This window comes from Xenopus tropicalis, chromosome 2, assembly GCF_000004195.4.
Source record: "Xenopus tropicalis strain Nigerian chromosome 2, UCB_Xtro_10.0, whole genome shotgun sequence".
Taxonomy (NCBI): domain Eukaryota; kingdom Metazoa; phylum Chordata; class Amphibia; order Anura; family Pipidae; genus Xenopus; species Xenopus tropicalis.
The window spans coordinates 50,855,406-50,882,052 of record NC_030678.2 but is presented as its reverse complement, the minus strand read 5'-3'; the positions used below and the strand labels follow the sequence as shown (position 1 = coordinate 50,882,052).

Here is a 26,647-nt window from a genome sequence, read left to right as displayed (position 1 = left end):
GCTTTAAAGTTATTCATGCATATAATAGCTATAAAAAGAAGAATCTGTCTAATGTGTCTATCCTCTGCACTCCTGGCTCTTAAGGGTAGTGACACACGGGGAGATTAGTTGCCTGCGGTTAAATCTCGGCTACCACAGGTGACTAATGTAAAGAATGGATGGTAATATATTCAGTATTTGAATCTGGATGCCTTGTGTAGCTATTAACTGTCAACTAACTCTGATACATCTACCTGCAACCCTTTGAAACACTGGTATACTACTGAGACCATATCCACAGCTATTACAGGTAAGTATAATGTGAGTCTTAAGGGAACAATGCAATAATTTATTAAGTATACAGGCTGAGTCAGCACCAGTTATTGAATTGAAGTTAAGTATTGAAGGGTACATAGCAGGAATTCAAATGCTGCCTATAAGGGTTTAAAGACTGATATCTCCTCAGTGGTTTCCAATATCTGTATAAATTACAGTACATTGTCCACTACATAAAATGGCAGGGCCTTGAAACAATGAAAATTGGTGAGAATCTAGTTTGAGGAAGCAGTTTTATACTTGTCCTTGAACCTGACCTGTGCCTCTGGTCATTCGTAGAACATGATGTTTATAATGAATCACTATACTGCACAGTATTTTGTCATGTGACACTATACATATTAAATCACAAAGTGACCACACTCTTATCAATTGTTACCACAGTATACAGGATCAGTAAATAAATCATGCATTTACCTATGGACCAACCTTTTAATTAAAATTACATTTTTTATCACATTACTGTATACTGTTTACCATATGTTAATTTACATAATTGTACTTATTATTAGCCCTACAAGAAAAAAAAACTGCACTTCTCTGAACTTACTGTCTAGGTGGGGTCTTGCAAGGTCCCATTCCAACCATGATAATGCCAGACACACGGTGAGTGCAAGCACAATTGGAGCCTACAGTTCAAGATGCTGTCACCAGCATGTGATCTTTGAAGGTTATTTGGGGTGGTTTAAAGGGATATAACCTAATGTGCACAGGGGTGATGTTTATGGCAACCAATAAAGTATACCTGGACAACACAATCATTTTAAAATGCTTCTGATCTAATAATTTGTTTATAAGGGAAAACCAGTCAATAGCACTTTTTGTTTGTTGTTTATACATACCCCATAAAGTAGGCCTGCTGTACTTACCTGGGTTTAGAATTAAAGGGGCCGTTTTGGACACATTTTGTGCATCGCTAAACGAGAAGACATTCATTCTCTGAAGTGGTGAGTACTGGATAAAGCTCACAGGCTTAGCTGATTTATTCTCAACCCGAACTGGGAAAATAAACTCTTCATCAAGCATGCACTTAAAACGGATACGGCCTTCGCTATGATCATGGTCTGAAGAAATGTGAATGTCATTCTTCCCAAGGAATTGAGATCTGTAATAAAAACAGAATTGGTACCCAGCAATCTGTATAACAAATAACTGAACACGAGAATTAACCGCTTGACTGCTAGTGACAACTTATACTCTTTATGATCCCATTGCCTCTTTTCAATTAAAAGCAATGAGTCACAGCAAAATGTATCCAAACCACTGAGGATATCGACATTCCTAAATCACTGGTTATCTACTTTATTCGCAGTCTTGCAGGTTTGTGTATATCTTTCTGTTCACAAATATTTATTTTCAGGGAAGTATATATTCTAACAATAGCATCTTCATTCAATAATAACAGATCTTCATTAGTTTTTATATTGAAAAGAGAAATGCAGACACGTCTAACAGAATCGCTGTTTTTATGACTTCTGTTAGGTTGTACCACACTGTAAAGCTGGCTAAACCTAGGCAGATTGAGTTGGCCAATTGGGCCAATTTCTACCATAGTTAAGTAAAGGAGTAACAAAATAATTGTACATTATGACCAATATGACTACTTATGGATAGTAAAAAAATACATATTTTGCATATCTCTGAGTGCATAATATAAAGATTCCCCCATACAGGAACAATGCTTAAAAAGTTATTGCATCTTAAAACTAGGCAAGTATCATACTACGGTACATGATTAATTGGCCAGTGATACATAAATCTAAATTATGTGGCCATGTGCAGAATAAACACACATTGTCACAACTAATAACTTGTTCAATAAAGTAAAGAAATAAAAGTAAGTAGGACATTTAAAATAAAAAGCTCAGGGCCATATTTCATGGAAAGTATGAAGGCCCAGGCAGCCACAAAGTAGACTATATATGAGGAGATATTTAAATGTAGACAGCTGAAGAGAAAATCCCCTACATTTCTGCATACTATTTTGTGCCATTTTTCTTTTTACTTAATAAATATAAACCTGTTGTTGCTAATCCATTTAGAGATTCTCCGTGCTTCTGATCTGGTGTAGATGTTTCCATTATTCAGTGGTTGCTCGGGTTCAGGCCTCTTATTCTTACGCATAACAAAGTACTGATCTGTCAGAGGCGGCCATCTTTTACTCACACCCTGCAAATGATTAAATTCAGGCTTTTTTTAAAAAATAAGCAATAAACTGCAAATAGAAAAAGGGATCATTTCTACACCTGAAGTAACAAATTCATCCTTTAACCCTTTCCCACAGGTGTTTTTGCAACCTGTTATTGAACAAATTGTGTGCCAGAAATGTATACTCTGTGATTTGTGGCACAGAAGGGGTTACTTATGGCTGTGCATAAATCTTATAATCAACAAGAAGCCCTGGAACATTATTATAAAACTTAGAATAAGGTGGTTTTATCATGCTTTATCATCTACTACTAGGCTAAAGTCATATGTTTTAACTGCCCTTGAATTCCTACATGATTATAGCTACATGATTATAATTATACTATATTATGATACTATAGCCACTGTTTGCATCCCACAGAAAAGCAATTTGTTTCCCTTTTCTGTTTGTATTTTAATAGTTGGTTGTACCACTTGTCACAACCTACAACCTAGCCAGAGAGCTAAAAGACATGTTACAAAAAGACAAAAGGCTAAATATTACATTTCCGGATCCACCTTTTCTGGCATTTAGGCAAGCTTCAAACCTAAGGGGACTTATTATATCAAGTTCCCTTTCAGGACCTATTAGCAATGGAACACACCTTTGAGGAAGAAATGCAAGACATGCCCACACATGCTCTCCTCTGTTGATTATTGTAGAGACTTTCACCCGAAGGCAGACGTGTCTGCAGATGGGACACCCCCCTTTATTTTATCTATAGCCCCAATTTGTGTCCCCAATATAGATAGGCCTAAGGCAGGGTGAAATAAGAGTGAATGCTAAAAGGCAGTAATAGGTTAATACTTATTTTAAGATCATAGCTGGAAGATTTGAGACAATGAAGTCTAGCAAACCACACTGCACCCGTTGGTGATAATAAACAGTGTGCCTGGTTCCTCTTTTCACAGGAAACTTTAAGTTTAATACAGTTGTACGCTCATAATAATAGATTTTTTTTGCAGCTAATTTGTAACAAACAAGTTTGCCTATAATTTGCCTTATATGTAAACAACTGAATATTATGCTTCTGATATAAATCGTCATGAAAGGTTACAAAAGCACAGACTGTTACTGTATTCTTTTGAATCCTTTTGTATCACATAGGGGGGAATTCACAAAAGTGGAGGTAGCCCTTTTTAGGAGTAAAAGTGGTGGAAAAACTGGTTGAAAACACTTTCTCCACATTCACAAACAGAAATCCGCCTAAATTCCGACTCAACCATCACTTTTCCGTTTTTGGTGAAAGAAAGACAGTTTACAGACACTTTTGTGAATTTGTTGTTTAAACGACATTTATACGACGTTTTAACGACATTTTTTCCCGACATTTTCAAAATGGAGTAAAGCTCAGTGTAACTCTGTCAGATCAATTCTAAACTCTTTTGTTTTGTTTTGTTTCCCCAGTCTCCATTTCTCACCTCTGGTGGGGGCCCATTTGGGGGATCATTAACATATTAATAGAGGGAATGTAAAGGGACAAGTTTCTGTCTAACCCTAGAACAATAGGTTCAAAAAGCCTCATTAACATTTTATAAACAAGTAAAACACTGATTAAAAAAAGTTTAATTTATAATTTATGTATAAAAAGTTTTTACCTCACATTTGCATGATTATGCTAGTTTTAGCTTAATCAGTGAGGCAATAATAACATTTTGTGTGAATATATTGTAAACATTTTTATTAAAAGGAAAAGTAAAGCCTCCCAGGCTCCCATAGCATGTCCAGAACTACAGAGCTGCCTGACAGCATTGGCCCCCACCTGTTCCCATCCACCATCTTGGGGATCAGCAAACAGCACATACACACTGGCACCCAAACTGGGATATTGGGGTACAGGGTTGGACTGGCCCCAACAGGGCACTGGATAAAAACCCAGTGGGCCCTAGTCCTGTTGGACCTCTTTTCACCGGGCATGTTGGAGTCTGTGTGGGCCAGATTGCTGCTGCCCAGTAATGAGTAGGGGCTAGAGAAGAAGGTATTTAGACCCTTATATCTTGTTACAGGAGTGGAATTACACAGAAATATAGCCCAGATTGTCCTGAAAAAAATGATATATAGTTTCCCTGGGCAAATAAAATTACCCCTCAGGAAATGCCCACAAAGTGAAATGACAAATGGCATATGAAATGCAAAATCCTGCTGGTAAAATCCTTACTTCAAGGCTCCTGTAGCCGAGGGACTGGGTTTGATGGCACCGACAGATTTACTAAGAGCTAAAGGCAAATTCATAAAAAAAAAGTCGGGAAAATGACAAAATCTGAAAACTGTTTAAAAGACAAATTCACAAAAGTGGAGATAGAGGTTTGTGAATTAGGTGGAAAATCTGACAAATATCCACTTTTATTTTGTCTCAATATCACCACTTTTGTGAATTCCCCCCATAGTGTCGGCTTGGTTGGTGTGCTATAGAGACTGCTTCCACAAGACTTGTATTTTGTCTGACTAATAAACTGACTCTGAGCCTTTCTGAGAGAACCTTGTCTCAGATTCTTGTAAAAAAACAACCAACACCTCCGAGTGCCAAATCCTGGCATACTAGAGGAATACTATGTACATGGCCACTATTGCTCATCCAGCAATGTGGTTTATGCAATAACATGCACAAAATGTCCAAAATTAGGTATTTACATTGGGGAAACTGGGCAAAGCCTCAGAAAAAGTTTACAATAAACAATAAAAAACTAGATACACCAGTAGGTAAACATTTTAAAGGAGAAGGAAAGGCTAAGTCACTTGGGGGTGCCAAAATGTTAGGCATCCCACAGTGACTTTAATCGCTTACCTTTTACCCCGGGCTGGTGCCCCTGTTAGGAGAAAACAGCACCAGCCTGGGGTAGCTGCAGGCCGGTACATGAGCAGTAGAGTGAAAATGCTGACTTTTTTGTCAATCTACTGCGCATGCACAAGAAGATGGCTGAAGGAAAAGGAGACGCTCACTGCAGGTACCTGCGGTTTTCTCCTAACAGGAGCACCAGCCCGGAGTAAAAGGTAAGCAATTAAAGTCACGAGTGGGTGCCTAACATTTTGGCACCACCCAGTGACTTAGCCTTTCCTTCTCCTTTAATAGCTCCAACCACAGCCTGGATGACTTCAAAATGTCTGTTATCAAAGGCAATATCAAAACAGAAAATGAACGCAAAGTGTGGGAATACAAACTTATGCAAACCTTTGAGAGTCTGGAGAGAGACTGAATTTAACCCATGGATTTATGGTTATTACCTAGACTAGAAACTGATGCACTATTTTTAAAAATATTAAACCTGTGGACACAACAAACTACTGCAGTAACCTGTAATCTATTTCACACCTTAGGTCTAATTCATGCCCAGTCTGGACTTGCCTCCTCATATGTCTGTCTCTGCTCGCAATACAAATTATGCTTGTGTTTTTTCCTTTTGTTCCTCACAGTTTGTTTGTGTACAAAATGCACTATATATGTATAAGCGGACTTTCTTTGGATGTTCCCTGGAGTTTTTTTCTGAAACACAACTTTTTTTTATTTCCAACAGCTTGGAAAACCATCTTTTGCTACATGCATGGGATGGATTTTGGCACAAAAAAGTTATTCTGCTGGCAGAGAATTTGCTCCATGTACTATTAGCCTAAAGTCATCAAGAGTCATCTGAATAAAGTCATCCGAATCTAAAGTACCATCTTTAGCAATCATGATAAGGGTTAATTTCTCTTGGTCCTTGCTTCCACATGGAGAGACCAACAGACAAGAAAAAAGACCAAAGTGATTAACAGTAATAAGTCGTTAATATGCTTCCCACATATAATGTAAGTATAAGATAAGAAAGTTGTTTGTGGTAGAGAAGCGACCCAAGATGGCAGCTACAAGGAATGCTGCAGAGCTATGCCTTTTGGGGCATGACACAGAGCAATCATGAGATTTCCCGACATAAAAATAATACAGTACGGGAGGTGCCCTCACAGAATTTATATTAGAGAACCAAAATTGGAAATCCATGGAGAATACTTTGTTCCCCTTAATGAGTATCTGTTGTTCTCTTCTTTACAGGGATCATACAAATAACGCAAAGATAAGGACAGAATTTAACAAACCTCATCATAGAATGTTATTGTAGTCTTCTTCACATAAGCCCTTCCCGAGACTTTAAGGCCATACATAGCAGAGGAAAAATTTGGTTTCTTCTGAGCATCTCTAAAAACGAAAATAAACATCATGGGGGCATTTATCAACAGTGTTTTTTGAGTTTTTTTTAAACCACAGTTAACCTATTTCCACAAATGTCTGTCACTTATCAATAGACCAGAATCAAAAAACCGCAAATGAAAAAATGCAGAAAAAAAACAATTTTTCGTATTGTTGCACAAAAGACAGCATCAATAACCCCAAAAAGCTCTAAAACCATGAAGTAAAGAAAGCTCTTCCAGTTGTAAAAAGGGACATCTGCCACTGACTGCTACATGATCTCAACATGTTTTAGTTGTAGATGTATACAGATGTTATTTTTACTTTCAGATTTGTCACGGGTTTGTTGCATAATAAATCGCAAAAAAATCAGGCTGGGACAGTTTTCTGTTAACAGGAGCACCGGTCCAGGGTATCCGGGAAGTGATTACAATCACTTGGGCAGCCTAACTTGTGACTTTCCCTCTCTTTTAAGAGTAAATTATTATTTTTAGAAACCAAACCACAAAATAATTTTTGCCTAATAAAAGAAAACTTAATTCTAAGCAACTTTCCAGTATGAATTTATTAAAAAATTTAGTGCTTTAAAAGTTATTTGTAAATGTAATTGCTATTGAAAGCAGCATTTGCTGAACTCCTGGTTGTTACATTTAAACAATGTTGCAAATGTCAGGCTCCTCCAGCAAGGCAGGTCTGTCAGTCTGTTGGCTTGTGTTACAAACACCAGAGACACCAGGGCAAAGAATATAGCAATTGTATACACAAATAACTCAAAAACCATTACAAAGTTGTCATAAATGTATATTATGAATATATTATATTAGAATTATGTTTTCTTTTATTAGGCAAAAAAAATATGTTTTGGGTTGACTTGTCCTTTAAAGTTATATGTGATCATTCTCAGTTTATGAATGAAAATTCTACAATGTAAGTTTTATTAAAATTGTGTATGTGTACAATATCCCAACAGATATCCATATACAGGTATGGGACCTCTTATCCAGAATGCTTGGGACCTGGGGTTTTCCGTATAAGGGATCTTTCCGTAATTTGGATTTCAGTAAATTAAGTCTGCTAAAAATCATTTAAATATTGAATAAACCCAATAGGATAGTTTTGTCAGCAATAAGGATTAATTATATCTTAGTTTGGATCAAGTACAAGGTACTGGTTTTTTTAGAATTAATTGCTTATAATGGAGTTTATGGCAGATGGCCTTTCCGTAATTCGGAACTTTCTAGATAACGGGTTTCCGGATAAGGGATCCCGTACCTGTACTATGGATTTGGGTATCAAGCAGGTTTGTACTTTCCATCTGCTGATGCAACATGTCAGCCAGTGCATAGTGCAAAAATTATAGATAACAAACTGCTCTTTCTGTTGATCAGGTGCTTCTGTTCTCAGGGCCAGGGTAACAGAAGCCAACTTGAGAATAGAAAACATCCAAGTCGGGGGGGGGGGCGGGGCTCCAATCTGCATACACAGAAAATTGGTCAGTCATAGGCATATATAGATGTTGATCATGGAGAAGTGCTACAGGGTGCTAAGACAGAGGAACAGAGGAGGTGACAGATGTTTTGTATTATATATATATATATATTATATATATATTATAGTATTTATAGTAAAACATTACACTCTCAAAATAAGTCAAAATAAGTAGAGCATTACTGCAATACTAATGTTCGAAAGTTGTGAGAAACAAAATGTTGGCTTCAGCTCTAGGACCCTAAAACTGTGCACAGATCTGTGCTCTGTGTATAAAAAAATTATCACATAAAGGGCCTTGGTTCAACCAGGAAGCTCCTATGCAGACAAAACAACTGAAAAAAGGGCCTTCACATGAAATGTCTCTGTATTTTTCACTTCCAAATAAAGGTATTAATAATTCATGAAAGCCTCTCTTCATCCTCTAATATTAAATTGTCATTGTGATTAAATGAAAGATATAAAAAACACTTCCCAGCATGCGTCACGGCAGATCAAATCTGCACTCAAAGAGTTAAAGGCAGAGCCTAAAACATAGTTAACATAGACGTTTCCATAAAGTACAGTGCCATCAAATTGGAAAACCACCATGTGTTAGATACACTTAGGGACAGATTTATCACAATGTGAGTTTAGAGCTTAATACATAAAAACTCACCCACGTTTTATTCATTCCTAGGGGATTTTTAGAAACGTATTTATCAAATGGTGAGTTCTACCAATTGATAAATACACTTCTAAAAATCCCATAGAAATGAATAGAACATGGGTGAGTGTATATGTATTAAGCTCTAAACTCACATTTTGATAAGTATGTCTACTGCGGTGTGTAGATATTGATTTTTTTCTTGATATTTTGAGATATTGATTTTGTTATTTTTAGAAAAACACCCCATAGTGGTGGAAGCACCTCAGTTCCAACAGCTGAATTTTGGGAAGATTCTACATAGTTTATATCCAGATGGGGTGCAAGGGCAGAACATAGTCTTTACATTAACACAAAAACAACAGGTAACTCTATCTCTATCTACCTAGTGATATATGACTATAAGCTTTATTTCTGTTAGCAGAACATAAGCTTTACATTTTGGTGGATGTTGTGATTAATCGTCATATGATGAATTCCATAATGAATTCCATTAATTGCATACAGTCAGTATTTCCCATTTGTAGCTTGCTCTTTGCTGTGCTGGCTATAGGATAGCAGGGTAGCACTCATACAGTCCCTCCCAGCAGCACCTATTTGCTTTCATAGAGCAGAGCAGCCCCTGTTTATATTAATTTATAATATAATTTTCTGTAACGCTTCCCTCTCCCCAACTGTACAGCACCAAGTAACAATCCAGCACTTTATTACGGAATGATTCTCAGTTTTTCGCTCACCTCTGCTTAAATTCCTCATAAATAACTTTCAGCTCGACTTTATTAGTAACGCCAGCTCTCTGGGTGTCTTTCAGATACTGTAGGAATTGCTCCCCAGCTTCCCTCAGTTCTCTCATTCCCCGTTTTCTTGTCATTTTTGCCTCCCAGTCGGTCCCTGTGCGCTGCCTCCCGTGATGGTTTCCCGGGTACCTTGTAATGAGCTCGGAACCAGCTGGGGAAACAGGAGCAGAAGCCACTCAGGCCCCTCCCACTGAGGAGAAACGAAAGTAAAACTACTCTCTGTACTACGTCTGTGAGGAGTAACAGTTTATTGGCACTGATGCTGCTGCTGCCTCAGTTCCCCTCTCTCATATGTCCTCTAGGCAGCCTTAGCTTGAGCTTTTTATTGTCTAGGCTGTCATAACACATACACTTTATGTGAAAATATGATTTATAATACACTAAAAAATCAGTGCATATCAATAATTTACAAAGGTCCCTTTTATTCAGAGTTTTCCATTTCAGATAATACATGGCCGGGTCTGATACAGATATAGTCAATGTCGGACTGGGGTGCCAGGGGCCCACCAGAAAACCTTAGACTGTGGGCCCAGTCTCCAAACAATTTCCATCTCACTTTACTCGCATTATTTATTCTTTTATTCTCTTAATCACTTCCTCATACATATTATTTAGGCAAAGGCATACAATGAAAATGGCTGGGTGAGCAGGAGGGCCCACTGACACCTGGGCTCTGACACCTGGGCCCACCTGGAGTTTTCCTGGTATCCTGGTGGGTCAGTCCAACACTGGTTGTAGTACGGAAGAGTGCTGGGGCCAGCAAAAAAAAAAATAATTCTGATAAATTATTACTTTTAAAACTCATTTTTTTTAAACTCACAAAACTGGGATGGCATTTCGGGGAGATTAGTCACCCGCGACAAGGGAGATTAGTCGCACAGCGACTAATCTCCCCATGTGCCACGGCCCTAATTGGCTGCCCCTGTGGCTACACAGCTGCTTTGTTTATATAAACATTCTGAGGCAAACAAACCAGTTGTACCAGTGCAGGGCAGCAGTACATTATATTCTAATTACTTTTATACACTTTCAGTTTTGGTGTCACTGTTTGGGCCAGTCCGATACTGTACGTAGGGAACACTTTCCTGAGAAGTGGAAGCAGTCAAGGTGCACATACCCAAGACAAAGAGGAGTTGGGCTGCAGTTGCCTGATGAGTAAAAGGAGTTGGGTTACAGTTGTACGCAGGGTGGAAAGAGACAGTGGTGGCCAGGGCACACATTATGAGGCTTTGTCCTGTCTGGTCCCATGCTATTTCTAATGCTCTAAGTGCTACAGGTAGGGTTGCCATCTGGCCTGAATTTTACCGGCCTGAGCAGAAAAATTGATGCTTGATGTCCATATAGGAAGGCTTGAACTTTTATCCAGAAAAGGTGGCAACCGGTAATCTCATTTTAGATATCAGTGTGGCTGGGTACTAGTTCACTGTGCTAGCAGACATGGGGTGGGGTGTTGTGTTGTCTAAGGACTTGGCCACTTTCAATATGCTATGTCATTTCCCCAGAGCTCATAAAATATTCATGGGATGCAAAGAAGTACACTACAGCCCAGGTAGCCTTAAAGTTTAATAACCAGCCAGTTTCCTTTTGTGCTGGAGTGGCTTCTTGGCTGCCCACCCCATGTTACTGGGAAGGGGCTTGCATTTCTATTCTTCCCTAATACCTGAAAAAGCCCCAGAAACAGAGGAGAGTGAACAATTGCTGGGCTTGTTCTACTATGTTAGTGAGGGAGGTATGGCCCTTGTACGGCTTTTTGTTTATTTAACTCAGATTAAAAATGTGCAATTTAAGGAATAATGATGTAAAAACAGTAAAAAAATAATGCCCCTATCACACAAACACCATCGGGAATATAAGTAGGTGTATAATCCTGAACAGTACTGGGCCCAAAATAGGTCACTCTACATGTGTGTTCAATGATGGAGACTATGGGGGTTGGAGATCAGGGCCCTATAAGCAGTGGCTGAGCACATATAGATCCTCATTCCATTGTGATCGCAAGCAGACTTTGGTATTATACTACCTTCTTGATGCCTAGAGAATACTACCTGATTTCTGTTAATTGAGCAAATGCTTGGCTACCTCATAAAGCTAAGGGCACTTGTGTAGTGGGTCAAGTCCTCCCGGTTAATATGATTTATGATACCCTATATATTAGCAGGAAGAAAATCCATTCTCTTAGCAGAGAGGCACGTGTCAGATTTTAATAACATGCCCTTCTTTGCTGTTGATGGAGAAAATGCTTCAGGCAATGCTGGACAACTCCTCAGCATCTCTCCCCCCCATTCCTATTACAACATCACCTCTATCCTACTAACCTATGTTGAGCATCGTCTTACCACAGATTGGGATGGTTAAATGGAGATGTGCATCTCCAAAGGGAAGAGATGTCAAGGATGGGCAACCAGGCAGTGCATTGAAAGATTTCAATGTTAGCTGAATTGATTTTGACTAATAGTTAACTAAGATTAAAATAATGTAACATCTAAGTGTTGTGATAAACATTAGGTTGCTAGGATAAGTATTAATATAAAATAATTGCTGATAAAAAGTAGACTTTGACGGAATTGAACAAGTGTGAGAAATGCTGACCCAGTGACTTTTGATGGTAAGATACATACTAAACAAAATAATAATACAATTATGTAATCTGTAACAAATCAAATGATAGAGATTTTAATGATAATGATGTTTGCTTCATACTATAGTAAATCATGTAACAGCTGGAATGGGGAGAGAACTCCTGGAAGCTGAATGCTTCTATATTCTGCTCTTATCATCACAAATAAAGGTACCTTCTCTGATGAAATAACTTTTCAAGGACTCTGACTCCAAGTTCTTTGATATGGCAATTCCCTTTGAACCTAACAGTTAAAAAGAGTATACAAGAATACACAAACAAGGGAGGTTTTGAAGCAAATATTGTTTTATAGGAAATTAATAATTGGTGTGTTTAACTTAACTCATACATTTTTTCCGGGGTTAACATTTGGGCAGAGAGAAAACCTTAGGCCACATTCTTTCAAGGTATTTATGGCCAGGTATTTACAAGATGTGGATGCTTTGTGTGCATGCATAGACTGTCAGTTAACCAGCCAAATAAGTCTAAAACCTGTCCCTTTAAAACCTAAGACTTTAATAGATGTTCCCTTTGAGAGAGTGGGTGTGAAATGTGTTGACCCTTTGGAACCTTCTGCCACAAGTTCATCTTAGTAGTCCTTGGTCCTTGCCACTTGGTAATTTGGCATTTTCTCTAAGAACAGCTACTGATAAACAAGTTGCTGCTAAACTTTTTTGAGCTTCTTTTAAGGATGGTGCTCCCCAAAGGTGACCACACACTTGGCGATCTGCGATCTTTAAAGATCGTTAAATCCGCCACTAACCTTCAGGGCTGAAACAGCAGATAAGGAGGTAGAAACAATAGGATTTCTACCTCCTTCTGCCGATTCAGCCCTGACGGCAGATTTTGCTCAGGCTCCTTCTATGGCGCCCGATCAAAATCTTTTAACCTGGCCGATCGGCAAGTCGACCGATATCAGCAGCCTCCTGCGATATCGGTCGGCTCACCGACTTGCCATACACGCACCGAATATCGTACGAAACGAGGTTTCGCACAATATTATCAGTGCGTGTATGGCCAGCTTTAGGTAATGCTCACTGAACAAGGGACCAATTTGATGTAAAATCGCATGAAGGAAGTGCAGATGCTTTTAAAGGTACAGTCTATAAAAACTTCACTGTATCACCCATAAATCAGTGAAGTTGTTCCCTTTTCTTTTTCATCTGAACTGTTGTATGGGAAACAGCAACGTGGCATTCTAGAATTATTAAAGGAGTAATAGGATGAGCAGCCTTTGCCCTGCTAAAAAATGCTGTTCAGTTTGTCATATCATCTAAGGATATTTCAGCCAGGTGATAAAGTGTTGTTACCTCTCCCTTCATCAGAGAGTAAGCTTTTGGCTTACTAGCAGGGTCCTTTAAATACCTTTTAAGGTATTGGGCAGGGCAGAAGAGGTAAATGATCACATTTCATGCCCAGATTCCCGAAGAGGTAAACAGATATGTAAACACATCCCTGTGTTTTTCAAACCTAGCAACACACTGAGACAAAAACTTGTACACCCAAAGGATCCAACACCAAAGGAAAAACAAAGCAATGTTGTATACGCAGTCCAGTGTAGCGAGGAGTGCACAGACCTTTACATTGGTGAGACAAAGCAACTGCTCTCCAAGCGAATGGCTCAGCATAGGAGGGCGAACACTATAGGCCAGGACTCTGCTGTATTTCTACACCTAAAAGACAAGGGACACTCCTTTGAAAATAGCAACGTCCAAATTTTGGACAAAGAAGACCGCTGGTTTGAAAGAGGTGTAAAAGAGGCCATTCATGTCAAAGTGGAGAAACCATCCCTTAATAGAGGCGGGGGACTTCAACACCATCTGTCTGCTGCCAATCTTACAGCTTTGAGGCTACACTCCCCAAACTTGAATCACATAGTCATGGGGTCAGCCTGAATGAAAATATGATGATTGTTGGATGCCCAAAAGTGGGCTGAGCTGTGAACAGCCAATCAGATTTTACGTATTGACTTGGCAGAAATTCAACCTGCTGCCATTCTCACAGTATTAACACCAGGGTCCCCAAACTTTGCAGAGTTAGGCACTAGGTAATTGCGGTTCAAGGTTAGAAAAAGTAGGCGGAGCCACCAACAGGGAATCATCAGATTTTACCTATTGACTTTCAATGGGGAAATTCAACCTGCTGTTATTCTCACAGTATAAACACCAGGGTCCCCAAAATTTTCACATTTGGTCACTAGGGGACTGCAGGTTTAGGTTTAAAAGTGGGCGGAGCCACCGACAGCCAATCAGATTTCACCTATTGAATTTTATTGGTTTGATGCCAAAGTTCCCAAACTTTACAGGCAAATGTAGTACATAGTGTTATAGACACAACGAAGGTCAGAAACTGGCACACCTAATTGAGTTAAAATATAACTTTTACTTATATATAATTAAAATGTTACTAAAAATAGATAGAAAAGTAAGGAAAAGAGTATTAAAATTCTAACTCACACCCTGATCAAGTTTAAATTTTTAGTAGTTACACTCCTGGATACTATTACTTACAAAGTGTCTGCATTCATAATTGGTTTCTGGGCTAGCAGCGTTTATGGCTCTGACAAGAATGATTTGAGTAATATCATGTGTAAGTTGTATGCTGTGAAATCACTGGCAGTCCTATCTAAGGCTGCTGGATACTATTACTTACAAAGTGTCTATAGTCGTAGTTGATTTTTGAACTAATAACATTTGTAGCGATGGCACAAATTGGTTTGTATAATGTCCTGTATGATTTTTTGTTGTAGGAGCAGTACCAGGCCAATCTGACGATTGGGTATTTTTCAAGAAGGTTGACACTCTAACAGTACAATAAACTTTATTGATTAACCGTGTATGTGTTTATTTTTCACCACTTATTTATAACAAAGTCAGGTGAGTTATATGAAGCCTTAATGGAATCCTAATGGTACTCCCCCAGACGGAAAAAGCTCGCAAGTAATATTGAACTCAGGGATACCCTGGACATGTGTAAATATTGTAACTGATATTATTCCTATCGTACCAAATTTACCCAGTTCAACATTTAGTGTTACCTTCTTTGCAACGGTAAGTTGAGACCTGCTATCTTATTCATAAGAGCGCTGATTGCTAAAGATACGTATTATCTATAATTTATATATGAGTTTAGCCGCACCTTATTCCTTCAGCCGTGCAGTTCGAATGCCTAATTTGCTGCTGATATTGCCCCTATAATTATCTCAGTACCCCCTACCATTCCTGTGAGAATGGCGATTACAAAGCAATATGATTTACACTATATCTCCTTATAATTAACCGACCGAAGAGTTACACTGCAGGTTTTATCGGATCTAATTCCAAAGCTTAATACACAAATACCGAAGCGATAATTGATTTTCTTGCGAGCGACTTACATGAAGTTTAGCCACTCCTTATTGCTTCAGCTAAAACAAATCGCTTACTTAATTTACAGCTGGTGTTGCCCTTATAATTATCTCAGTGCCTCCTGCACCTCCTATAGGGATAGCGGTTGCAGCATAGTGTGACTTATACCTTTTCTCTTCGGAATTGGCTTGTAGGCAAGGTGTTCGTATGCAATTTAATTACCATTCCGATATATGAGTACTAAACTTCGGAATTGGATCCGAAAAAAACCTGTAGTGCAAATCTTGGTCGGCCAATTCCGAAGAGAAAAGGTATAAGTGTAACTCTTCGGTCGGTTAATTATAAGGAGATATAGTGTAAATCATATTGCTTTGTAATCGCCATTCTCACAGGAATGGTAGGGGGTACTGAGATAATTATAGGGGCAATATCAGCAGCAAATTAGGCATTCGAACTGCACGGCTGAAGGAATAAGGTGCGGCTAAACTGATATATAAATTATAGATAATACGTATCTTTAGCAATCAGCGCTCTTATGAATAAGATAGCAGGTCTCAACTTACCGTTGCAAAGAAGGTAACACTAAATGTTGAACTGGGTAAATTTGGTACGATAGGAATAATATCAGTTACAATATTTACACATGTCCAGGGTATCCCTGAGTTCAATATTACTTGCGAGCTTTTTCCGTCTGGGGGAGTACCATTAGGATTCCATGAAGGCTTCATATAACTCACCTGACTTTGTTATAAATAAGTGGTGAAAAATAAACACATACACGGTTAATCAATAAAGTTTATTGTACTGTTGGAGTGTCAACCTTCTTGAAAAATACCCAATCGTCAGATAGGCCTGGTACTGCTCCTACAACAAAAAATCATACAGGACATTATACAAACCAATTTGTGCCATCGCTACAAATGTTATTAGTTCAAAAATCAACTACGACTATAGACACTTTGTAAGTAATAGTATCCAGCAGCCTTAGATAGGACTGCCAGTGATTTCACAGCATACAACTTACACATGATATTACTCAAATCATTCTTGTCAGCGCCATAAACGCTGCTAGCCCAGAAACCAATTATGAATGCAGACACTTTGTAAGTAATAGTATCCAGGAGTGTAACTACTAAAAATTTAAACTTGATCAGGGTGTGAGTTAGAATTTTAATACCCTTTTCCTTACTTTTCCATCTATTTTTAGTAACATTTTAATTATATATAAGTAAAAGTTATATTTTAACTCAATTAGGTGTGCCAGTTTCTGAACTTCGTTGTGTCTATAACACTATGTACTACATTTGAGATCTCCGAAATACTGTGCACCCTAAAAATCACTGTAGTGCGAGGTTCACCACACTTACCATATACCAAACTTTACAGTCAGTCACTACGTGACTACGTACTCAAGGTTAGAAAAAGTGGGCGGGGCTGACAAAAGCCAATCACATTTCTTTCATTGTTTTCAGTGGGGAAATTTTAACTCCTGCCATTCTTACATGTTTAATGTCAGGGTCCCCAAATTTTGCACAGTTTGTCACTGGGTGACTACTTTCCAAGTTTAGAAAAGTGGGCCACCAACAGCCAATCAGATTTCACCTATAGATTTCATACGTTTACATTTAAACTGCTGCCATTCTTTAAATATTAATACTAAGGTCCCCAAACTTTGCAGAGCTAGTCACCGGGTAACTGCGATTCAGAGTTAGAAAAAGTGGGTGGAGCCACCAACAGCCAATCAGATTTTACCTATTGATTTTCAATGGGGAAATTCAACCTGCTTGCCATTCTCACAGTATTAACACCAGGGTCACTAAGGGACTGCATTTTTAGGTTTTAAAAAGTGGGTGGAGCCACCAACAGCCAATTAGACTTCACCTATTGAATTTTCTTTTTATTTAAAATGCTGCCTTTCTCACTCTATTTATGTCAGGGTTCCCAAACTTTGTTTGTTATATTTATAGCATTATTTTTCAATCCATTTAGTGTTAATTAATTTCTTGAGGAGTTGCTTGGTATAATGTATGTTTGGTATAATGTTATACAAGTTATGTATTTTCTATTACCTAATATTTTTTATTCTTTATTTTGTAACTAGACAGTTAAAAGGTAAATTAAGAAAGAAAAAAAGTATATGAAGCAAAGTAAATATAACACAAAGTGCTTGATAAATTGTACAACTGGCATGATTTTTAGTGGTAGTGTACTTCATATTGGAAAAAAAACAAGGGCTCGTCCGGGATTTGAACCCGGGACCTCTCGCACCCTAAGCGAGAATCATACCCCTAGACCAATGAGCCAGCTGTTTATTAATGTTCCAGATGTTTAGTTGACTGCCACATCAGCAGTGTATAGGAGCCGCATCATATTACAGTCTGTTACAGAGTTAGAGATGAATGGGGTTGAAATGACTTTGCTTTTTTTATAAAATCCTAAAACATGCAGTGAGGTATTTTTAGGAAGCTATGCAAGTAAATAAAAGAAGGATTCAGTCTGATATATAGATATATATCTATATATACCTATATATATATATATTTATTTATATATGAATATTGGGTTTTTTTTACCGTTTTTAGCACTATTTAGTGCACAAGTTACTTAATGGCAACTAAGCTGCATGAATACATTTTGGAGGCTGAACAATCCTATTGAGCTTACAGGAGCTGATGTGCTCAGTAAAACACACTGCTTACAAGAACCGCTTCAAACTACATTTAATAATGAAAAACTGAAAATACCACAGGTAGAAAACACAAGTCTATACAGGCACAGGTCTGGGCAGGTGGCAGAGAATCAAAGTCCATATCTGTGCCTTTTATAGTGTGAGGTCCTGTACCTCGTTGGTAAACAAAGATTATGAATGAGAATTCAAACATTCACGTACAGTGATGTTGGCTTGCACACTATAATAAATATGTCCCAAACTATCTGTTAAGGGGGCCTTCCTGTGGTAATTTCAAATAGAGTGAGTCCAAAACATTGGATGGGGTGATTGGTGAGAATAAACAGGGCAGCAGGGAGACATTATAACTGACAGATTGAGAAGGGACAGTCAGGTTGGTAAAATGTCAGGTTTAGGAACTTCAAGTAACAATTAGTGAAAATGATCAACATGACCTATAGGTAACTTTTAATGTACATTCCAATTTAATTTTGAAGTGTAGTTTTTTTAGTGTCAGTATCACTTTAAAGAGTTCCAAATGCTAACAAACTCACACCAGGTTCACCAACCACAAGCAGAATAGGCCAGTCAGAGTATGGCACATGCATATATCATAGGGCAGGCAGAGTATGGCACACAAAGGAAGGGTATGGCACACACAGCCAGCATAGGGCAGCCAGGGTATGACACACACAGGCAGCATAGGACAGGCAGAGTATGGCACACACAGGCAGCATAGGACATCCAGGGTATGACACACACAGGCAGGGAAGGGCAAGCAGAGTATGGCCCACACAGGCAGCATAGGGCATCCAGGGTATGACACACACAGGCAGGGTAGGGCAAGCAGAGTATGGCACACACAGGCAGGGTAGGGCAGGCAGAGTATGGCACACACAGGCAGCATAGGGCATCCAGGGTATGACACACACAGGCAGGGTAGGGCAAGCAGAGTATGGCACACACAGGCAGGGAAGGGCAGGCAGAGTATGGCACACACAGGCAGCATAGGGCAGCCAGGGTATGACACACACGGGCAGGCTAGGGCAGGCAGAGTATGGCACACACAGGCAGGGTAGGGCAGGCAGAGTATGGCACACACAGGTAGCATATGGCAGAAAGAGTACGTCATACACAGGAAGCATAAGGCAGACAGAGTATGGCACTATTTGTTTACTGTTTACTAAACGCCACTCCAGTTATATTAGCAAATATATACAACCCCCCCCCCCCCATACTCAGACATCTGTATCCAAAAACTGGTTGCCTTTGTAACATCATACCCTCATGCCCAAGTAATATGTGCAGGGGACTTTAACTCAACCCTCCATTCACAAAAAGATAGACTCTATAAAAGTATACCAACCACGATACCCCCTCCTCTAATTTGTTGGCCCTAACAACAGCAATGGGTTTAACAGAAGGATGGAGGTACCTGTACCCCAATGATTTACAATACTCCTGTTTTTCTCACCTCTCTCTCTCATGTATTGACCTAATATTTGTGTTTAAAGGGTTACTAGCAGGTCTAAGTGAATCTGTATATTTACCTAGGGGTATATTGGACCATGCTCCACTGCTGACCTACTGGTAGAATCTGAAAACCAACACGCATAGGAGATGGTCCCTTTACCCAATATGGTTAGATATTCTAGACATAGATGAACAACTTGGGAATATAATAGGAGAATTCTTTGAGGAAAACACAAATACAGCCAGTCCTCTGGTGGTCTGGGATACATTTAAGGCGTATATGCAGGGAATTTTTCACACTGAAATAAACACGGTGAAACGTAACTCAGCTAGAGAGCAAGATGAGTTAGCAAATCAGGTGCAACTCGCTGAAATCAATCACATAACCCCTCCCACCAAAATCTTATGGCCTTAAAAATTGCCCAACAAAACTATGCTAATTACTTAACGTTAAAATCAAAAAGGAAACAACTTTTTGCCAAAGCAGCATTCTTTGAGCAAGGGGAACGTGCAGGTAAATTACTGGCATACCTCGCAAAACACCATTCATCCCTTCCAGTAATAACAGAGCTGGTAGACTCAGAAGGCACTCACCATACTAAACCTGAGGCAATAACCTCCCTATTAACAAGTTTCTATAATGAAATTTATCAATCTAAAATAAGCAACACTGAAAGACAAACAGGGGAATTCTTAAATAACTTAGCTCTTCCTAGACTTCCAAAGGACTATAAAAAGGAGTTAGATAAAGACATTACTCTCACTGAACTGTATGAAGCCATAGACTCATTTCCAACTCATAAAGCAACAGGTCCGGACGGCCTCCCCATTGAATTCTATAAACGCTTTAAAGAGATACTCGGTCCCCACCTTTTAAAAACACTACTGCGTGCTACTATAGTATTGTTAAATAAACCTGGGAAAAACCCAACCCAAATGGATGCATATCGTCCTATCTCTCTCTTATCAGCAGATATAAAAATATTGGCAAAGGTCAATCTAACAAATTCCCATTGGAACGAGGCACGCGCCAAGGTAGCCCAATGTCCCCACTTCTATTTGCATTGGCTATAGAGCCCTTTGCCCAAGCAATCAGGCAGCATACTGGTATACAGGGTTGGAGTATTGGAGACAGGGAAGAGCGCATACAATTTTATGCAGATGACACCTTAGTCTATCTAGGTGATTGGACCGAATCTCCACAAAACCTCTTTTCCCTAATGGAAAAGTTCGTACAAATCTCTGGCCTAGTCACCAGCCCCACAAAATCAATAACCTTCCTAGTAGACCCACTCCCAGATCACAATGCCCCTCCGGAGTTCCCACTTCAACTTGAAAACCAGTTCACATACAGTATTTGGGAATTAAAGTGAAACTACCTCTAACAGACTTCTATGAACTCAATGTAAACCCCAATATGGGAAAAACACTCGCCAAAGTAAAAGCATGGGATTTACTTACACTAGGTCCCATGGGCAGAATCCATTTAATAAAAATGAATCTCTTACCTAAATTGACTTATGTGCTACTACAAGCACCCCTTCAAATAGCAAAAAGCTTTTTTACTAAACTAGAAGTTATATTCCGCCAGATAATATGGGCTAAATCCCGTCCCAGACTGAGTCTGATTACCCTCACCAAAGATAAAGATAATGGAGGAGTTACTTATACTACTTAGCGGCTCAAATGAGTCACTTTGCTACTTTGGTGGAAGAGGCGCATCATCAGACCCTTTTCCACATGCAAGCTTTGCTGGTGGAGAATAAATGCACACCCTTCCAATGGTTGTCAATTAAAAAACCCTCCAACACAGTATACCAGAATGTAGTAATGCAACACGCTCAATTAATTTGGACTAAGGCGACTCAAATTCTTAAATTCACAGGCTTCCTTCGGCAAACCCCCCTATGGTGTAACTACAAAACAATAAAGCAATTATCCAAATATCGCAAAACTCAACAGTAGACCTAATAATGCGAGGCTCCACAAAAGGGCTAATCTCTTCACTGTACGCTAATTTGCATAGCAAAGTGTTTAACAAACCACTAGAGAAATTAGAGGAAAATGGGAAACAGACCTGGGCACGCTAGATGATGATGGTTGGGATGAAGTGCTGGAATCTCCCTTCACAGCATCACTTAACTATAGAGATAGGATGATACAACTATATTTTGTACATAGAACATATTACACTCCAGCTAAGCTGCATCAAATATTCCCAAATACAACATCGGAATGCCCTAGAAGCCATGTAGAATACACCACACTAATGCATATGGTGTGGGAATGATCGGTCCTGGGTAAATATCAGACCAAGGTTTTGAATATGCTGGACCTGATCCTAGAGGTGAAACTCCCAAGAACCCCCCAAGTGTGTCTGCTAGGCATAGGACTCAAAGAACTACTCACACAACATCTTAGTGTATTCACCAGAGAATGTTTATTTTTAGCAAAAAAAGCAAAAACAAGGAAATAGAAAGACTCAACACCCCCCAAATATTCACATTGGCTCTCTGAAGTCAAACACCTATGCACATTGGAAAGTCTAATATATAAAACTAGAGGAGCTCCCAAAAAACACCAAAAAATATGGGGAAATGGCTAGAAAAATCCACTTAAGAGAGCTACAGACGGTATTTTCTTAAAGCATCTTAACTGTAAACTGTAATAGGTGCCAACATCCAGAGGGAAACGGTCAGGGGAAAAAAAAGAAAAGGTTACAATGTTTTTTCAAATTCTATATAACTTGCAACTTTTGTTACTTCAAAACGTGTCATATACTAGAACCTTACTACATTGAGTAACTCTGCCTCATAATGTGATGTATATATGCTGAAACTGCTGTAAAATCTTCTCAATAAACTTGCCAGAATTAAAAAAAAAAAAAAAAAAGACAGAGTATGGCACACACAGGCAGCATAGAGCAGGCAGAGTATGGCACACACAGGCATTGTAGGTCAGACAGGGTATGGCACACACAGGCAGGGTAGGCCAGGCAGAGTAGGGCACACACAAAGGCAGCATTGGACAAGGAGACTATGGCACACACATGGAGCATTGGGCAGGCAAAGTATGGAAAACAGCCTTCAGGAGCACAACCCTCTCAGCCTCAGTGGAGCATATATAAACTAAAATCAACTTGGGCTACCCTATAAAACTATTGCAATTTTAATTGTGCATAGAGCACACAAACCTTTCATTGTGTATGGCCAACTTAAGACTGCAGGTGAGGCATGGCAAGAGATTGAAGGGTTTCAAGATTCAAGCAAATAGGGTTGATTCACTAAGGTGCGTTAAAACGAGCGCTATTTATAGCATTCGTTAAAAATGTTATTGCATCTTATTTTTCACATCTTAATGCACGATTCACTAAAAGTATACTTGCATTAATTTAGACACAATGCTATTTGCGTTATTTAAGCCGCGAAGACTATTTTCGTGCGGTATTTGACGCAACACATGCTAATTAACGTGCGCGTGCTACTTTTCGCGCACACGGTAATTGACGCATGTGGTACCACATAACTAGCGCCATTTTGCGCATTTGCGCTGGGAGAGCAGTGCTCAATTGACAGAGCAACAGAAAGCGATGGAGAGCAGCGTGGGAGTCGGCAGAGGGAAAAAGGTAGCAAAAAGGAGGGAACACCTTGCAAGTGTTCCAGCTGCCTTGTCACACAGCTCTGGCAGTGACACTGACACAGAGAGGCCTGGCTTCATCGAAAGCCCAGATGTGTCGGATGTGGAGGGCACTGACAGGGATTATCGGCCAGAGGAAGCCAGTGGAGAGGAGAGTGAGGAGCTCCCACCCCACTCATCAGCAAAAAGGAAGAAACTTAAAGTTTTCGGAGTTCGAAAATGAGGCTCTTGTGGAGAGGCTTGTGCCGGTATTTCACTGGATTATCGGCAAATATGCTGGCAAGACGCCGACAGCTGTTAAAACCAAGGCCTGGAGGGACATCGCAGACCACGAAAACAGCATTGGGGTCTGTCTGCGCAGTCCAACACTGCAAGAAGCGCTACCAGGACATTAAGAGGGTCCTGAAGAAAAAGCTGGCAGAGGACTCCAGATACAGGTAAATATCTAACATTCATCTTGGGGGGGGTTTAACGGGGGGGGGGGTTAACGCCACATGGGTGCAATCAATTGCACCCAACACATTGGTGATGCCACTTACCCCATAAAACTGCCTTTTCACGGCGTTCCACTCGTTACGATTTTTGGGGAACTAGATGAAATTCCCAGACACCGAGCGTATGGCGGCCAGGACCTGGCCAAGGCACCGTGAAAAGGTGGGCTGTGACACCCCCCTGTAAACCCCCCCAACCCTCTGGAAACTGCCAGTGGTCAAAAAGTGCAGGGAGCACAGCAGTTTCACCATTCCAGGAGCGGCACGGCTTCTGCGAGTCAGTGGTTCAAGGGAAGGCTCAAGCAACTCATACAGGCTGGATATAGCTGCCCTATTGAGCCTGTACCGCCTGACCACTTCATCCTCGCTTAAGCCCTCTAAAGTGGCCCTTTCCCGAAAAAAGCGAGGCCACATGACTCTGGAAGGCTCAGGGACTTGATATTCCTTCTCCAAATCAAGCAAAAACCCCATCGCAAACTCCATCTTGCCTTTTTCCACTAAAAAATGAAAAATGTGCTCTGCACAACGCCTCCCCCAATTAGGCACTAAAATATGCACAGATCTAAAATATGCACAGATTCGCATGCTAATTAACGCATTTAACACTTCATGTGCTTTTGTGAATCATGCGTTACTATTCACTCACTAATTAACTACTATTTTCATTCACTAATTAACGCAATGTGTTAAAATTAACACATTTGGTTGCGCGCTATTTAACGCACGTGATACTTGTGACTTAACACAAGCGATAATACTTTAGCGAATCGCGCATTTTTTCGCGTCAATTTTAACGCAAAAAACCATGCAATATCGCTTATGGACCTTTAGTGAATCAACCCTAATGTGTCTACACCCAGGCTAATACAGTGCCTGTGAGCAGAGGCCTGTGGATTTGCTGTTTATTGGTATACATTTTATGCAAGTCTAGAAACATTCTCATGTGGCACTAGTGTTAGGGCAATGGATTGGGGCATAATGGGGAATTTCAGGCATTGTGACACAAAGAACCCAAATACCCCAAATCCTTTCCACCCCTATAATAGCCACCAAAAAGTGAAATATAGCCGCAAAAAGAAGGGCTCGTCCGGGATTTGAACCCGGGACCTCTCGCACCCTAAGCGAGAATCATACCCCTAGACCAACGAGCCTCTGATGCTGAAGTGGGAAAGGAACATTTCCAGATGTTTGGTTGAGTGCCACATCAGCAATGGACAGAGCTGCATCATATTACAGTGCTTCTAGCTACAGACATAGCACAAGCTGGAACTGTTTGCAAAGGAAAAAATTACAGGAGAGTGAGAATATGATACAGGTTTAGAATTTATCTGGAATGCTTGGGACATGGGGGTTTTCAGGAAAAGGATAATTCTGTTATTTGGGTCACCATTAAATGCTAAAAAAAAAATTATACATTAAATAGGATTGTTTCCCAATAGGATTGTTTTGCCACCAATATAAATGTATGAATGAAGCACGTCAGCTCTCCTAACTGCATGCTTTTTCATAGTAACTTCTGCTACTGTACAGATAGTCTGAACCAGCAGTGCAGAGAATAGCAAGGTGCAATCAGATACAAATTTTCAATGGTTTTAAAGTTATTTGCAAATGCTATTGATATCGAAAGCTTTTTATGCAGAAATAGTTTGCAGAGTTCCAGACCTGATGAACATTTTTATTTTTAAAGTTGTAAAAAATGTATGCTGACAATTTAAAAAATGTTTTAGCATATAGGAAAAAATCTTTAAAAGAAAAACATATTTTGTCAATATTTCTAAATTGTGAGGGAAAAAAAATATGTGGGAAGATAAACCATTTGTACTTTAAATCAAGCATAGAATAAACAAAATAAATTTGCCCCTGAGTAAGTGAGTTGTTTCAATGAGGGGTATTATCTATGTAACATCCAGTAGTTTCAGATCTGTAGTTCTGTGCCACATCAGCAATACAGGCTGCATAATATTACACTAAGATGCAGAATTTGCCCAGACTGTCACCGTCTGAAAAGAAGAGGAAATGCTATCTTTCTTATTATAAAGCAACACTAGAAGGTGGGTACTGATAACTACAGGTAGATTAAATACTACAGGTAAAACAATGCAAGGGATTATAACAGTGTCACAAAATTAATTAAAAAATGTTTTAATATTTGATCTATGCTCAGTATTATTGTGTCACATAGAATATGGAGAACCACAAACACACACTGATAGAGCCCATGCTCTGATTGGGGGGAAAGAATTCTAGTGGGGTCAGAAAATGCCCCTAGAATGCGCTATGCTGCTCACAACTGGTGGGAGCTCCTGGTTTGGGCAGCCAACATACAGAACCCAAACACCCCAAATCCCTTGCCCCTATAATAGCCACCAAAAAGTGAAATATAGCCGCAAAAAGAAGGGCTCGTCCGGGATTTGAACCCGGGACCTCTCGCACCCTAAGCGAGAATCATACCCCTAGACCAACGAGCCACAGATGTCAATAAAGCAAAAAAGGAAAACTTCCAGATGTTTGGTTACATGCCATATCAGCAATAAATAGAGCTACAATATTATTCTGTCTCATGGAATATGGAGAACCACAAACAGACACTGATAGAGCCCATGCTTTGGTTGTGGGGGACAATTCTATTTGGGCCAGAAAATGCTCCTACAGAGCTCTATGCTGCCAACAACTGGTGGGACCTCCTGGGAGCAGCCACGTTGGGAGTCTAAGCATGGAATAACGATGAGTGTCCCAGATCACTCATGATGTGCATGTGTGTGATACAAATGGGGGAGGAAACTGACCAAACTTGACCACCAGCATTGGAAGCCCCATCCCTG

The 26,647-nt window shown here is 39.6% G+C and overlaps 1 protein-coding gene and 3 non-coding genes across 4 annotated transcripts in view; all 4 read right to left on the bottom strand.

Moving 5' to 3' along the window:
* LOC100494487 (putative helicase MOV-10) overlaps nucleotides 1-9,789 on the bottom strand; it is a 55,318-nt gene extending 45,529 nt beyond the window's left edge. The window contains exons 1-4 of the mRNA XM_002933535.3: nucleotides 9,534-9,789; nucleotides 6,572-6,671; nucleotides 2,336-2,484; nucleotides 1,185-1,420 (exon numbers count right to left, since the gene is read on the bottom strand). Coding sequence (XP_002933581.3) covers nucleotides 1,185-1,420; nucleotides 2,336-2,484; nucleotides 6,572-6,671; nucleotides 9,534-9,667 — 619 coding nt within the window. The 5' untranslated portion in view covers nucleotides 9,668-9,789. The remainder of the gene's footprint in view (nucleotides 1-1,184; nucleotides 1,421-2,335; nucleotides 2,485-6,571; nucleotides 6,672-9,533) is intronic.
* A 7,999-nt stretch (nucleotides 9,790-17,788) lies between these two features.
* trnap-agg lies at nucleotides 17,789-17,860 on the bottom strand. The gene has a single exon. It is a non-coding gene; the product is annotated as a tRNA-Pro (tRNA).
* Nucleotides 17,861-24,904: 7,044 nt separating this feature from the next.
* On the bottom strand, nucleotides 24,905-24,976 carry trnap-agg. Its single transcript has one exon. It is a non-coding gene; the product is annotated as a tRNA-Pro (tRNA).
* Nucleotides 24,977-26,221: 1,245 nt separating this feature from the next.
* Nucleotides 26,222-26,293, bottom strand: trnap-agg. Its single transcript has one exon. It is a non-coding gene; the product is annotated as a tRNA-Pro (tRNA).
* Nucleotides 26,294-26,647: the final 354 nt, after the last annotated feature.